Below are 16,816 nucleotides of genomic sequence, written 5' to 3'. Positions count from 1 at the left end.
ATCCTAATATCCTTCCTAACACTACATTTGTTTTCCAATTTTACCTATTATATGTCTACAAAATGCTGATGAACTAAAGCAATTTTCTGTATTTCTAGGCCAGTCTCTTCCTGTATCAATGGAAGAAGTGTGCTTGCAAAATAATGTGGGCTGGTTAGTAGCAGCATGCTTCACTTTTATAGTAACAGCTCCTGTAGAAACTACAGCTTCTACATGACTTGAAAATTAAACATAAAAGAAGATTTACAAAAAAATATATCAGCTTTATGTAATGTTTTGAGATCATAAGCTCCCTTGTATCAGACTTTATTAAAATGTTCCATAAGGAAGGTAAACTCTCCAACCGTAAGACTGTATACAACTTAATAATTTTGAAATATCTTTGAAATACACGTCAAATGAAGTTAGACAGTAAAACTGGTGTAGTTTGATCATTCCAGCCATATGTCAAAATTCTTCCACATTGTTGGATAACATGAAAGTGCAGCACCAGCTTCTGTCACCCTCAATTTAAAAACTTTTGATATACTACCTCTGAGCATGGAGTTGTTTAAATACTATCTCTAACATCAGTAAACTGCATGTACCACCTGCACTATGACTTGAATTACTGAAACACAACACTACACAATTAAAGAGGTCTTCTCAGATTTCAGCAGAAAAAACATTGTACTGGCAAAATTTATAGCAAAGGAAAATATTTAAAATGTATTTCAAACGTGAAATATAATTTGATTCTGTATCCGATGTATACTTCATACTGGAAACACCACAGTGACAAGGTATTTTCAGTATGTTGATAAAAACTTATAGTCTGGGCCAGGTCTTGAAAATGCTATGTAAGTGAGTGATTTTATATAAAGTTACTCCTGTGAATTAATTTTAACTACGCACACAAGTGCTTTGTAATGACATAGAAATTTTTGCAATTTCTGTCAGAAATAATATAAAATATATAAACTACTTCCTATATAGACAGACAGCATGTCAGTAATTTTTTTTTTTTTTTGCTCTGGGGCAATTTGGAAGAACTCTGTTCCTAATCATAGTCATAATTTTATTATTTTCAACACTGTATAAGTATTTTGACATAGGATTGCATTAGTAAGTTGGTTTCAACATCTCTGCTCAGATGGATGTTGCTTCCTGCACATTTGTAGGAAAATCTGCATTTTTTAAGATGTCTTTTCTTTGTATTTTTTGACACTACATAAGGATATTATGCAAAGAGTACGCCAGATAATTATTTAGAGAGCACAAACACATTCTCAGTAAATGCAACTTTTAACTACATTTACTTAGAAAACTTACTGGCACTGATTGATTGATTCTGAATGGGAGCCCAGCCTCATACAAACCACATTCATCAAAAGCATCCTAATCATACCACCATGTTAACATTTTGAACTTTACTTTCAGTATTTAAGGAATGGAATTCATGAAATAATCAAATTTAGGGGAAATTGACACTTATTTTTCATTTATAAAGACCTACTTTCAACACAGATAAGGCATTCTTGCTGTATTCTCTGCTTTCTCCCAAGCAAAGAGTAAGAATTGATAAAAAGGGAGTATATCCCTAACATTGACATATAAGCATTGTAAAATGGAACTTTAAATGGGTAATCCACAATGATGCCAGTTCCATCTCATTCAGATGCAGATCATTTATTCCAGAAAAAGACAACATTTAAAAATTGATATCAAAAGTAAGGCAAAGGCTACAGCAGCAAATGATTAGGCATGTGCTCAGAATGATATCAAGAAACAGAAAAGTGCTATTACCAGTAGAAATAACATTGATATACTAGAACTTGATCACATTTAGCTCAAAGTTCTAAAATGTAAATGGTATATTGAAAGATCAGATGTTTTCTGGAAAAATAAATAAGGCAAGGATGTAAAATCTTCCCTGTATTTGAAGACTAAAGAAGCTTAAGTTATTCTGCTTATGAGACAAGGTGGGGGTAACCTGACAGTGGACCTGCAATACCTGCAACAAGAGAGATCTGCTGGGAGATGTCTTAAGAGTATCAAAGACAAAACCAAGATCTTGTATAAGGTAGAGGAAGATGAGATTTAAAGAAAGGTGTACATCTTCTCCCCAAAGTAGAGAGGAGTAACAGCAATACTGAGATTTTAATTTCTTCTGCCAGAAAAGGAGTGGAATGGAAACTTCAGATGCACACTCTGAAACACTGTCTTTAGCAAGATTCCAGAGCCAATGCACTACACCAGCTACTCACACTGTCCAATTCAAAACCTGAAAAGACATTCTGAATTCTTAATATAACAGAAAATAAAGCATGGCACCTGGTTATACTACTTTTAGCTAGCAACTTGGCTTGTTTGCCTCCTAATTTCTACTTGAAATGGAGAACATGACTGCAAATGCAGAAGTTCATAACATACAACCTAGAATCTTCTTCCATCTGATAAAGACTAAAAACTGCACTCATGATCAAACCATCAGTCAAACACCAGTCTTTGATACTCTGGGCTGCTGCTCTTTCAATTGTGAACGATTTGTGATCTGGAACAAGGTTTTAGGAGGGAGGTCTAAGAGGGAAGTAAGAGGCATTACTCAAAATGAGATACTGATCTTCAAGATACAACCCAGTCACATATCTCTTCTCAGGACAAGGGGCAGGAATTCCTGTGATTTCAACAATGAGCTTTTACTTCTCTGTGCTTCTCATCACTTCTTTTTCTACAACTGTGAACAAAATTTTCCATTTTAGTCACTTTTGTGCAGCTGGAGGCAATGGGCATGCAAGTGCCAGCTACAATGTTTTGTAAAACAAAATACAAAGAGCAAAAGGGAGTTCAAAATACGAATTACTCATTCTACTATAAAAATCATGAGACAGATGGAAACTGCAGCTTTCACGCACCCTGGGCTTTAAAAAAATAACTATAGGAACATCAGTTCTTAACATGACTGTGCTCAGAGATGTGGTGGTTTAATCTCAAGCGCTTAGAAAAGAGCGCAGCCAAAACAAAGATGGGATCCTAACCCCAGATGATGCAGCTGCATTTAGTATTTCACTTCAGACCAACTTCAACTTACTCAGTTCAGCTTGCATTTTTGACTCTGTATCTTGCACAGACCAATCATGTGGTAACCTAATGGAACCCTCATATGTAGACCTACATAACTACAGAAATGTTTACAGGATCAGGACATTAAGCCAGAATTTCTTAAAGAACTAGTGTTTAAAAAGCTGTGTGTGCTCTTTTATATAAATACTGTGGCATAAAGTATCTTGAATCAGAAGTCAAGAAGTAGAGGGTATATTTGAAATTCAGACTTTCATTTTTCTCACAAGGCCTTGATTTGTACTTTAGACTTTGTTTCACAGTCTATATTATTTTGAAAGACTCATGATTAACCTCTAACTTTATTAAAACTTTTCAAATGAGTGCTACTACATTGTTACGCACAGCACTGTCCTTAGGCAGCTGAGGAAACACATCTTGCCTAAATAACTAAGCAAGTGATGATAACCTTTTAAACAATTTCTGGCAGGCTGTTATATCAGACTGTTTCATACTTTCTCATGCTTCTTTCCATTAAAAAAAAAAAAAAAACTTTCAGGCAAATAATATATTCTCTTTTTTATAATTTTACACATCACTTTAAAAAGATACTTTTTATTTAATCAGAAGTCTCTGGTACCTTTCAATCACTTTGGTATTTGTCTAAAGTTGAAAGCTTATTGAAAAAGAACAGTTTACCACTTATTGCTTTTCTCACTGTCATGACCAGAAACTAGATGTTCCTTAAGATTTTCCATAATTTTATCAAGTTCTATCCTTCCTGTTTTTTCAACTGGTTTCAGTACAGTTCTCTTCACTCCACTGCTTATTTTGTCACATTTCCCAAGTTTTACTATAACCCCGTGCTTGTTATATTGCTGTATGTTCTGGAGGCTATTGAGATATGAAGCACTCTTGGCATGTTATTCTAAAAGGCATATCTTGTACACAGAAAATAATCTGATTCTGAAGTTAACACTTAGCTTGCTACTTTTCCTTCCAGATGCTATAAAGTATAACTGTGACATTTTATTTGGTCATTGGTTTAATGCAAGTTATTTGGGGCTTTGACAGGTAAATAAAATCCGGCTGTTTACTCATGACTTGCCAACACTGTTAGGATAGGAAGATGTATGTCTAAACATATTAAAACACAGATTCATAAGGCAGATGCAGTATGACCAGTATGACCTAAAAAGTCAAAGTGTATATATATAAGTGTGTATATATCTTAGAGCAGTCATTTCTCTAGACAAAGAACTAAGACATATTGCACTGGAAAGGATTGTGTCAGGGGCTAAGTGTGGACATCCACTGCCATGCTGCTCTGCTGACTCTCTGAGAAGCTGCTTTGCTTCTAAAATTTCAGTCATGAACTTCCCTCAAAAGTGGAAGTTGCTTTCACCGAGCAGCTCCAGCCATTAAAAGCTATCAGCTTTTGATTTTCTTTTTCATATTTCATTACAACTCTGTTAAAACATTTGTCATAGAGCAAAACTGAGAGTCCAAACAGCAAAGTTTCTTTAAAATCCCAAATATTGTTCTTTGCTGAATGTTGGTCTTGTATCACTTAACACCCAGAAACATTTTGACCCGAAGAGTGAACAAAGCCATCAAAAATAAGGAAGATTCATCCAAGATCTTTATTTTTCAGGACTATATACATACTTCTTTTATTCCGATTAAAAGTTGCAGCAAAACAAATTCTTTGAGAGAAGAGTACCAACTTTGACTCTTTCCATTCACATTTGTCTCAGGTGTTACCTTTTCTAAATGCAAAATTATTTATTTAAAAGTATAACTTTCCCTTTTATATGAAAAGATAATATATATTGTCCAAAACACAATTTCCTTACACTCTACTAAACACAGACAGGGATGGCTAGAGGCTACAAATCTTTAGGTTCTCCACTGATGCATAAACTAAACAAAAAAGACAACCTTACTTGTTTCAGAAAGCTTTATTAGAATAGGAATCTTTGAAGACAAACACAAAAGATTCTAATATGTTTAGATTTTATAATGTAAACAACTAATTTAATGCATCACTAACAATATACAATACTCGCCATCTTGCAACATGAATGCAAGGAAGAAACTGATGTAATCTGTGAGATATTTCAAAATAATTAATTTGAGAATAAAAAAAGAACTTTTATTGTGCAAACTCTCCTTGTTTACCTTTTTTTAAAAGGATCAGAAAACTGCAGCACTTGAACCTTTGTTAAATGAAGGTAACAAGCAGTCTTTTGAACTGGCCTCTAAATTAAGAACATGTTATTGCCTGAGAAAGGGTATTTGATCAAAAGAGTTTTAAGTGTTACTTATCTGGAGAGTTCCAAAAACCTCAAGATCCAGTTTATTTAAATGAGGGCCAAGAAAATTTCAAATTATCTTAAAGTAGTTTGACATGTCTAAATTGTGTCTTTGCCAGCATGTCAGACTTCCTCACTAGTATTTTCATTCTGTAAGGGCAAATGGGATCTTAAGCACTTCTGGATCAAGCCAGTGTTTGATACTTCCTTTTAATTTCCTTAACTCCCTCTCAAACTCACATCTTCTTGCTTAATTATTTTGCAGCTTATAAAATTATAGCAAACATTCCTTTGCCCTTTTTTTTTTCCTATTATTTTTCTCACAAGTATGGACAGACATATGATGACTGAAAAAAAAAAGTTCTATACACGGAACCTTTACTTTTTATTTAATTTGGAAGAATGATCCTGTTTTGTGGCATTCCAAAGTCAAGCCCCAGGTTCTGCAGCATTGTCTGCACTGATGAACTGAGGCACCCTGGGAAGCCCCAGTCAGAGGCACAAAGGTTCATGTATGCCCAGCTCCCCACTAAACGACTGATAGTGTATTATTATACCACTTCACATAAATGACAATGGAGTATTGAATCAAACATGACAACATAGAAATATCCTCAATTCATAATTTCAGCATGCTGTGCTAGAAAATACTACCCCAAGTATTCAAAACAATGTTGAAGCAGGAAACATTTAGGAGGGAGTATGAAATAAGACTGACTTGCTGAACAGCCCAATGTTTCGAAGAAATGTCTAAACAGGCATTCTGTGACCTCACAAACCATCTAAAAATTTCCATTACTGGGATAAGCCTTGTAACCAGTATCAGCAAAAGGTGTTATTTTTATCTAAGTGGCTGAGACATGGTGGGTACAGGCACTGCTCAGAGCTCCACTGCTATCAGCATAAGAGACTTGAGGCTTTGGCACTTGCCTTACTTTATCTACAGCCAATACAAGAGATTCAGTAACAGCAGCTGCCAAAATGTCCTTTATGAATCCATGCCATGCAACCAAGTTTAAATATCCTGAAACAAATGTAAAACTCTTTTACATTCAGCTGAAGAGCTGAATGCTGAGGAAAGAAAGGTCTTGTTTTGTCTGCAGGTTACGCTTAGAAGAAATACGCAAGAGAGGAAGACAAAGACTTTCCAGGTACTCCTGGGGGACACAGCACCTTCATCTGAACATGTCCTACTGCCTTAAACTGCCTTTGTAGCCTGACCTGGCAGTCTCAGCTCCGGGTCCATGTGGCAACTTCCACCAAGAGGAGCACATGGTTGGAGGTTTGAACAATGCCGCCACCAGCTGGATACCTACCTGAGGCAGGCATGGGGCTGGCTGTGGAGCAGAGCAAGCATATTCCTCCAGGAAACATTGGAAATACATGGAAGGAGCAGTCTTCCTTTGGCCAAATCTGCTCCCAGACTCAGGATGGATATTCTGCATTTTAAACTGTAAATACCTTTAGAAATTAGAAGTTGTCTGCTATAGTTTCTTTAGCTTTGTGCACTTGTGGTGAAAACTGAAGAGGAAGAAGTATTGACCATCAAGTCCAGTATTAACTTGATGGTCAATACTGGACTGTGAAAAATCATAACTTAAGTCTCTTTAACTCCCAGGAGGATAAGAATTCTTCTTTTCATTATTCAGACCAAAGGGGTTAATATCAAATGAGAATTCCACCAAACTTTTCTACTAATGCAGCTCTATTGAGCAAACTGTTCATTGAGCCAAAAACAGGATTGCTCTGTGGTTACCACTTTGTGCTCCTGGGGCTGCCCAGCTGTGACTCTGTTGCATAAGAAGGGTTCCTAAAGAGGGTTCATGGTCCTGTGGGGACAAGCACAGAACAAAACTTACATCTTCTGCATCTTGCGTGAGAGTGTGAACCCTTGAGCTTATTGGTAAAATAGTTCATCATCTTTCCCACCAGTTTTGTAAATCTCAGCCATTTTCTTAGTTTCACTACAAATGCCCAAGCACAAAATTAATTATTTTTTTTGGCTAGAAGCATTTTTTTCTTTATTTTGGACCAATTTGAACTGGTGGGGTTTTTTTTAAGGGATAAAGGATGAGAGAAGAGATTTTGGACTGTAAAATCAATTATTTGTACAGCCGTAAGGATCTGTGGAAAACTAGGTCTCACAGTCTCTCTTATGATGGGAAAGAGAAAGAATGAATATGAAGAAATATTGATAAAATTTAAAGTTTAACTTAAGAGTTCACTGCTTTGGTTTTGCTTGATACCTCCATTCTAGTGTTTATTATCTCAAGTCCTGGATCCTTGAGAGAGCGAATTACTTGGAAGCACTCTTACATTCAGCATATGTGAAGGATCTTGCTGGAATGAGGCATTAGCATTGGAACAAAGGCAGTCTGTAAGGGCTAGGAAATGGAGGGCACAAGTACATACAGAGCTTCTGGGGATACAGAAACTCCTGTATCAAGTAAGGACATTGCACATTTGATGCTTTGAAGAGAAGGTTGGTTGGTGACTCCTTCCTGTCTCAAACAGTGGGATGTTTTGACTCAATGATCTTAGAAACCCAGAGTGACTACATAAAAAAACCTGCACAGGTAATGAGTTTGGAAGCAGACAGAGGGACATGGATTTATGTTAAACGAGCTATAGGAAAGAGTATAAACACCTTTTTCCTTTGAGATGTCTGACACTTTCCATCAGGGCATCAATGACAAGCACATAAAAAAGAGAAGTGAGGTCATTTTCTCAGGTAAACCATTAGTCATCAAGCCAGTCTTCAGCTCTATCTTGATGAGGTATTTAAAAAAAACCTCAAGGAAGAAAGCAGGGATGTCTAGGAACTGAGTTTAATCATAGTGCTCCTCAGCCGTGCTCCTCAGCCTTGCTCCACAACTTTCTCATGCTCATACTTACAAAATTACCTGTTACTAATTACTAATTACCTGAGTCCTGACCTCATTTATTTCCCCTTAAGTCTATTGTCAGAGCATTTATTACGAGATTCTGGCATCTTGAAATGAATCCTTGAAACTAAGGGGTGTAGGACATCAAATTTAGTTTCTGCTTGCACTGTGTAGATCAAGGGGTTGTATGACGATTGTGCAAACCAAAAACTATGAAATTTCATTTGTGCTAGATGCATGCATAATGCCAGCCGTGGGACATTATTTCAAGAAAAGTAGAAAATTAGGTGGCAAACAGAATTTTGGCCAAAGCACAGCTTTTCAGATGCCACATGTGCAAATCATTATTTTGTCTTGTAGAATAGTTAAGGAAATGTAACTTGAAATGCCAATTATATAATTAGGGTGTTAAGCAACTTCAGTGAATGACAAGTGATTAAACACAAATCACCAAACAGACATAGAATTACTTTGAGCAGTGTATGGAAAATGCCACAGAACAACTCTAGCTAGCACTGGGTGGGCAACAAAGTTCAGCATATATATTGCTAATGTCTTTCTTTGTCTAAAATAGAGGTGCCTGCAAAAGCTGGGTTTTGCCTGAGTGTTAGTTTTAATTCATAACTTTGAAAGGTTTTACCGGTCCTAGAAATTAAAATGGACAAAATTATTAAAATTAAAAGACTGCCTGTCAGGAGTTTAAATGAAAAAAACCTAGATTTTTGTCAATCCCAGCTGCAAGACAAGCTACTTGGGGGTGGGTCTCCTTCCATTTGATTTTTGCCTCTATCTCTGTTACTATCTTTCGTCCAGTAGGTGTATGCCTATCCATTTTTAGCTGTTGAGTAGGAGAAGAACCTACCTCTGTTGTGTTCCCCGTGTTTTTCCCTGACAGGGAAAAATCTGTTCAATTTCTTTATAATACAAGTGGGCTGAATCTCCTGCTGAAGCGTGACAAGGCAGTAAACTGACATTTTTAGCTTTTCCGAACTTCTTCAATACCTTTCCTTTTCAAGCTTCTTCCCTTTCCTAACAGACACAGCAGCAAGAAAATTCAAGATTTTTACATTCCACCATTGTCCAACTGAGCCTAAAGTAACAGCAAAACAACCAAACCAGAAACAGATTGCAGAGTTAGGATAGCAAACAGCTGGCTTGTGGTCCATGGAAGGTTGGCTCATTGTATGTTGTTAATGCCTTTCTTGCCACTTCCACATGTTACACTCCACTGAAAGCTTGCTAAGGTATTTTAATGCAAGTAACTACTAAGGGTGCAGTTTCAAAACAGCAAAAGTTCTGCAGGTCAGGGCTGCTACAGCCCTGCTCTTCCTCCCTCCACATGCCATTCCTGATTTCCTATTTGTGCCAGGCTATGCTACTGCACAGTGAACAGCTTTAAGGGTACTAAAGAAGACAAACATTTCTACAAGAAATTAACTTCTCCATACAGTTAATTTTTGCTTCATCCCCTTTAAACATAATTTTACAAGGTGAGTAAGCTGAGCCAACAGCTTCCTGCTGTGGAAAGGGATGGCTCTCCTCTCCTCTCCTCTCCTCTCCTCTCCTCTCCTCTCCTCTCCGGTGGGCAGTCCTGATGTCTCCCTTATTTCAGCACGGGCATTCATCTAAGGCCCAGTGGATCAGTTCAACTCAATGAGCTGGTTTACACCTAGGTCAGTAGTTTAGGAAGCAGCCAGGACTGGAGATGAAGTAAATGGGAAAAAACAACCAAGGCAGAGTGTCTCACCTTGAAGATACTCAAAAGCTGCCTCAACACAGCCTGGGGAGGTGTTCTAGGTGGCCTTGCTTGTGCAGGGTCCTTGGACCAGGTGATTTCCAGAGGTCCCTTCCCACCTCAACTATTGTGCGATCCTGTGAACCTTTCCACTCTTGTGAAACCTCACCAATAGCAGTCAGGAGGATATTTCATCTTTTTTTTTCCTCTTTTTCCAACAGATGAAGACAGTCCCAAAAATATACATGGTCTTTGTTTGTCATTAGTTATGAGTTACATGCCAAGCATGTAAGATAGGCAGAGACTGCAACAGAAGCATTTCATACCCTGCTGACATTGCTGTGTAAACAAACACGCATACACAGAGCACTGAAAAATCCTATTATGCATCTTCAGCAAGAAGCAGTCACATTGGGAATCCACTCAGGAAGCCCTGAATGAGAGGACTGAAAGAGTCTGGCAAGGAGATAGGCTTGCCTTGGTTTGCATTTTTTTCCCATTCAGCAGTTAATTAGTAACCCACTTTTTGAAAATTAAAGATTACACTTCCTGAACAAATACAAGCATTTGATCTTGGGCTCATCAAGGAAAACTTTAGCAGCTGCCAGGGAAAAGCAAATGTTCTGTCACGTACATCCAGACTGACATAATGCGAAACAGAAGATGAAGAATACGGAGAGAATGTACCAGTACTTCCACACACAGTCGTGGGGAGCACAACAGATGAGGAAAAATATCAAATAGCAGACAACAATCCAGTGAGCCTAACTAAAACCTGATGGGATGACTCCTTGCTGCAGCATCAACCTAAAAGAACTGGAGAAAAGCAAAATGTGCTGCTGTATATCAAAAGCAGTTTAAATTTCTGTCCTACATGAACTGGCTCTTTGGGAGCATTGGGCACCCAGCTGTGGTCATGCTGACACCCTCCCCTTGAAGGAGAAAGAGACCTGGTTGTGTGAAATGTTTTCCTAAGATCAGGTAGAAGTCCTGATGCTGAAGGGGCTGTAATGGAATTGCCAAACTTTGGGAAAACTAGATAGAATTTTTTTTTATTAAAACTGAAGTTTTATCATTTTATTGAAGAAGCCACCCTGAAGCAATGATAACTGCCTTTACAATAAGTAAAGTAGAAATAAGCTGGCAAATGAAGCATATAACTTTTACCTAAGGGGAAAAAATAAAAAAAAAAAAAATAAAAAAAAAAAGGATACATGTATTTTTTAAAGAAAACCTTGACTTTTTTTTTTCATTTTTTGACCATGTCCAGGACATAAAAACCTACTGTGAAGTAAATCTCAACATCTAGAAAATACTAAATTCTTGTTACAAAAAAAAAAAACCAAAACAACAAACCAAAACAAAAAAACACAAAAAAATTAAATTGGTAATTAATGTAGTGTCTAGTAAATCATCTGGTTTTCTGACCTGGAAAGGGATCTTAAAAAAAACCCCGCCATTTATCTTTTCTAGTTACATCACTGGACTAATTCTTATCCTCTGCATACTCAGTTATTTAGTTATTTTGGCTTTTGTAAATTCCCTACTAGATGCTGCTTCCTGAGCATGCCCTACAAGCAATTCTCATACCATAACAGAGATGTGGAGCTTCAAATGTCTGATGCATTTGCTGCTGTAGTGTAAAGTTGTTTCAAAACTTAATGCTCCAAGCACCTTCCCTTGAGCCTGTCATCCCTCTCTATTATACCTTGAGAACTATTCCTGCCCATCCTGTATTCAAATGCCATCAGGAGCTGCTCATACCTGGGCATCCCCAGTCTCTGTTAACCCTGATCAGAAGTGCCTGCTTTCAGGCCAGCGCTGATGGTTTGATGCAGAGCACATTTCAGTTTGCTCAGCACTGTCTGCCGAGCTTTCCATCAGTGATTTGTGAAACTGCTGAGTGTGGCATCTTCCTTTCAGTACATCCTCTCCATGTTGGGCTTTCTGATAAAGTCTATCCTATCAGCAGCTCTTCCACTTCTGCAATTTCTGCCCCTGCTCATTCTCTTTACAGCTATTTTTATACTTGAAAATAAAAGTGGTATTAGTGGTAGATTAACTATAACATTAAACATTTGGTATCTTCCTGCAAAATTATATTCTGTGCATTGCAAAGTGCAGAAGAGTTCTAAAACTACAGTCTAATATACAACATAAATATAATGGATAACATTAAGAAAGCAAGGAATAAAAATATAGGCATAAGATGTTCATTGATATCAGTTTAACAGTACAATTAGGTGAACTAAGCAGCTGAACTCAGTAATAAACAGATCAGCAGTATTGCCAGCTCCAAAAAACATGCATATGGTTAAAACCTCCAAAATCATCAAAAAGCATTAAAGCAATGAGACTTTAAGCCAATGGACTGCTCTTTGATCTGCATCCTGAAATTCAAGTACAGAAGTGGTCACTCCTCAATGAACATTAAGTTACTTGGAGTTAAAAATTTGCTTGTTCAGGCAGAGTACTCCATGGCAAGCATGCTAAATCTCAAAATGGGCCCAAGCTGCTCTTTCTCATCACTAGCACTGACTTCTAAATAATTTCATTTTTAAATGAATGTTCATACTTTCAATTTGCCTGCTGTTCAGTAAGCCTTAATAATGCAGCCAAGATGTTTATTCTTTCACAGCTATGACAACCACAGCAGTGTGATATCCCAAAGCACTCAGTCACTCAGAGCAGTAACATCCAGAAAAACAATTATTATTAAGCCACTGAAGATGGAAACATTGCAAGTTTCTAAAGTATACATGTAAACATGGAAGCTTAGTTTGACATTGGCTTGTTCAAGGCATAACAGAAGTATGTCACTTCTAGGATTGAGAATATGTCACAGGCTGTCTTGTTTGACATAGGGCATCAAATTCAACCTAGCTACCACTACAGTGAATCCAGTAATATTTGTTGAGTGCACCTATAACAACTTTCAGGTATTCACTAGAGTCCTCCGGGGAAAACATAAATCCCAATTTCCTACAATTGCTAGCATTAAACTTCTAACTTACAGTTCTTAGTGTGCCTGCACTCAAGAATTCAAAGAACCCTTCATGTGTCACAGTTCACTAAAACTGGAAGATATTTATTTGTAGCAGTAACAAGAAATTCAGGTTTCAGTACTTTGAGATGTAGCAGTGCAGATGTCTTTTTTTGGTGGGGTTATTGATCACCCCTTCTGCTTAGCTTTAACTTTCTCTCTTTATCACTCTTCTGTGGCCTTCAGACATTCACTGCTCCATTTCCCTGCACTTTCTTAGTTTTCTGCTTCATTCCAACTATTTTTGCTTATATAGCCTCCTATCTATGGGTTTTTCCCCCTTTTCTGTCTCCTACTTTTCATATCTTGAATTTTCTCAGTGACACAAATAAAAAACTCTCTGGACTTCCTTTCTGTTACTTTGACTTTCAATTAATTCCCCAGCTTTACAATATATGCCTGAAGTTCATCATAAGCCCTGAAAATAGGTTGTCACCAGTCCCACAGCAGTGTAAAAAAATGCCAGGTTTTACTACCATTAAGGAAAAACTCCGCTGTTATTGAGAAAATCAATAGAAAGTGGTGACCATTTTAAGTAATAGCTACTTGTAACTAAATTTTACTGAAAAAATACCTCCAAAGAATAGTTACAGTTAAGGAAAGAGAATTTTGAAGTTATAGTCGGGTAACGGGAAACAGAAAAAATATAAAGAAATCATTCAGGAAACAAAAAATATGAACCCAATTAAATTTTTATAAAAGAGGTTGGCATACCTGAATACAAAACCTAGCAAAACATGTGGCAGGATAGAGTGTAGTGGTGCTTTAGGAATGTTTCCCATCTTTTCTTTTTGTCAAACTAAAAATGAAAGATCAGCAATTGCTTCCACAATACTGCTTCATGACCAAATGAGATATGCCTTGTCAATCAGACATTCGAAGTACACACTAATTAGTCTACCAGTATGATATGTTTATATTAATCTGAAATTGCTCAGATGAAGTATGTGGGGAAAATATTTGAACTCATTAAAATCACAAGCTAAACCAATCTAAAGAATGAAAACTCCCTACAGAGTACAGGAAAAGAGCAAGAGACTTGAAAAACTGCAGTGTCAAGTCTTGACATATTTGAAACAGCCAGATAATGTACTTACGTAGGATTGTAACCACTTTGGTATCTGCTGGGTAACAAATCTCCCACTGGATATGAGTAGCGAGACACATTACAAAAGACAAGTCCAATCTAAAAGGTATTCTATAGTGCTGGAGATGCCATTGGCAACATAGTTTTCTTTTTTTTTTTTCATTTCTTTTTTTTTTATCAGCTGTCACAGTATCATGGTTCTTCTGCCACAATATAGTGACTAACCCGTATAAAGCTTTTTTATTGGATACTCTCACACAACACTTTTCACCCCTTTTCCACCAAAATATTCCAGAATCTCATTCCTAAAGTGTTCCATTAAAAACCTCTAGAAATTATAGAATCAATATTTTAGAACGAATGTGAGAAAAAATTATCTTCATAAGCGCAGAACTGACAGTTCCTGATGTCAAACTATACCAGGTTTCACTACTGAGGCAGAAACCAGCATCCCTCTACTGAAATCACAGGCTTCCAAGTGATCAGCCCACCCAAATAGCCATAAAATACTACAGACATAATTTAAAAGTAACAGATTACAAAAGTTAAAGAAGAATTTCTAAAAGTCAAGGTTTATAGCACACAGTTATCTTGCACTTATTTAATTTGACACTTTAAAATGAAGTTCGGTTTGACAAAGGTGCAGCATTTCTGTCTCCTATTTTTAAAGAATAATAGCCATCAAATCAACCTACTGTGAGTAAAATTGTAGGAAACAAGGAAAAACATACCAAGCAAATAGGAACAACAGAGAAAAGGGAAATTTTCTTTTAGTTAGTCCATTAATAGCCCTAATTTTGTCATTAATTTATTAATTCCAGTGCCTTGAATTGCTAATGAATAATTTTTCTCTTTTTATTCAGGTGATGGAAAATGATCCTTTAATTTAGTCCTGCTACCCCTTTATCAAACACAACCCCTCAATAGTACCCCTCTTCCCCAGAAAATGAAATTCCTTTGACACTTAAGAAAGGCATGAGCAGAAATTTGTGCATCCTGTCCAGTGAGTGAATCTATTTTGTGAGACACTGGTTGGCATTTGGCTCTCAGATTATTATTTTCTTTTGCTCTTGGCTCAGATGAAATCTTTGCACAAGTGATGTGGGTTCAGTAACACAACAACCACCCCATCGTGCAATAACAAAACATTTATCTTTCCATTTTAAGAACCCTGTGGAAAATTACGTAACTAAAACCAATTATGAACAGTTTTTAAACTTCAAATTGAAACAAGATGAGGAAATTCCAGCTACATAATGGCCCAAGTAAATTTAATTCTACCTAGTTGTGAATGTGCTATGATACAATCTTTATCTATGTGATTTTACACGAATTTCTCAGAAGAATATCCAATTTGGAGCACGGAATGGGTACATTTGGGATGAAACTAATGCTGCACTTTACCTGGAATTTCCTAATTTCTGGGTGCTTGACTTTGCAGGCTCCATACAACATTTTCATTTAGAGGTCTTAAATATATAATTATTCAGATGCCTTAAATGTGCTTTTTGCTTACAGAGTCTTTTTTCTGTTTACATATCATACTCTAGCCTAAATAAATGCTAAGACAAAGGCCAAGCTGGCTGGTAGCCCAGAATGTAGTTGTTACCAAACTGACAGGGACCACCTTAAATTCATTGAAATGTCTAAATATCATACTTGTGTTATAACGATATTTTAAAAACCTATCCTTACTGAAAGAAAGATGGAGCAGCTTTAGAGCAGCATAAACAAGTTGCTGGATGAAATGAGAATTGAATGTCAAAGTATGGTCTGACTTACCACAGCTCTCCATTACTGTAAAACACCAAACACTTAAGGGCAGGAAGTATCCTCATGTTACCATGTAAATAACTAATGGGCTTAGTTTATGTTAACAGCTAACTTAGGAACTTTCAATAAAAAACCCACCAAACAAAAACATGGCTAAGGGTGTCCAAAACCTTTCCCCAAAAGTAACTAATTCTGCTAATTCTTAAGGCAGCTTTTCTTTTTTTTTCTTCGAGAATCTTGCATAGAGTCTGAAAAATGTACAGCAAATACTGGGAACACAGTATGATTTAAAGATAATCTGCAAAGGCAAGTAAACATGGCAATTTTTCTAATCTACTGAAGATATGAAAGGTGCAAGGTTTGGTTTAATGTTTTCCTCTGCTTGTTTCCTTTTTGCTTTTAATACTTGCAGAGTATCAAAGTCTTGTCTTGCTTTTATATGTACAAGTGTTGGAGGACAAGTCAACAAGAATGGAAGTCCCCCTCAGTTCCCATCTGAAGCAACAGGGTGATAAATTATTAACATTGAGCCTTTTTTTCCCTTCAGGCTTTTTGCCAGAAGCTTGAATTAAATGTTTTAGCAACAGCCAAACAAAATGGAAGTTTTACACAGTCTGATTAAAAATGCCTTTCCCTTCTCAAATGCCAGTTTCTTGTGATAGATGATGGGTAGAGATGATGGCTTCATCTCTCTGCTTTTCCAACTAGTCATAATCTTCTAACAAAAATAGGATAGACAAGACCTGATACACACATAAAAGAAAATAAAACCTTTGCAGAAACCTTACATCTAACTTTAAAACCAAAGCAAGCTCTTCAGGCTTTCCTAATATATCTTAAAAATATGTAAAACGCAATATAGTTTTGTCTCCTTTTCATTTCACTCTTTGGATCTAATCAGGATTTTAGTAGGGCAAGAAAGGCAAATCCCCATGACAA

At 36.7% G+C, this 16,816-nt stretch overlaps 1 protein-coding gene across 4 annotated transcripts in view; it reads right to left on the bottom strand.

The window, feature by feature from the left end:
- Positions 1–16,816, bottom strand: part of STAU2 (staufen double-stranded RNA binding protein 2) — a 168,602-nt gene that overhangs the window by 44,473 nt on the left and 107,313 nt on the right. Inside the window, exon 14 of one of the 4 annotated variants that reach the window (XM_039702812.1) lies at positions 6,766–7,183. The exons of the other annotated variants lie outside the window; for them this stretch is intronic. Within the exon in view, the coding sequence (XP_039558746.1) occupies positions 7,076–7,183 (108 nt within the window). The 3' untranslated portion in view covers positions 6,766–7,075. Of the gene's footprint in view, positions 1–6,765; positions 7,184–16,816 lie in introns of those variants that run through there. 4 annotated transcript variants of the gene reach the window in all.

This window comes from Passer montanus, unplaced genomic scaffold (genome assembly GCF_014805655.1).
Source record: "Passer montanus isolate IOZ18808 unplaced genomic scaffold, ASM1480565v1 scaffold16, whole genome shotgun sequence".
Classification (NCBI taxonomy): domain Eukaryota; kingdom Metazoa; phylum Chordata; class Aves; order Passeriformes; family Passeridae; genus Passer; species Passer montanus.
The sequence above is the reverse complement of the archived record's forward strand: the minus strand, read 5'-3'. Positions and strand labels throughout refer to the sequence as shown.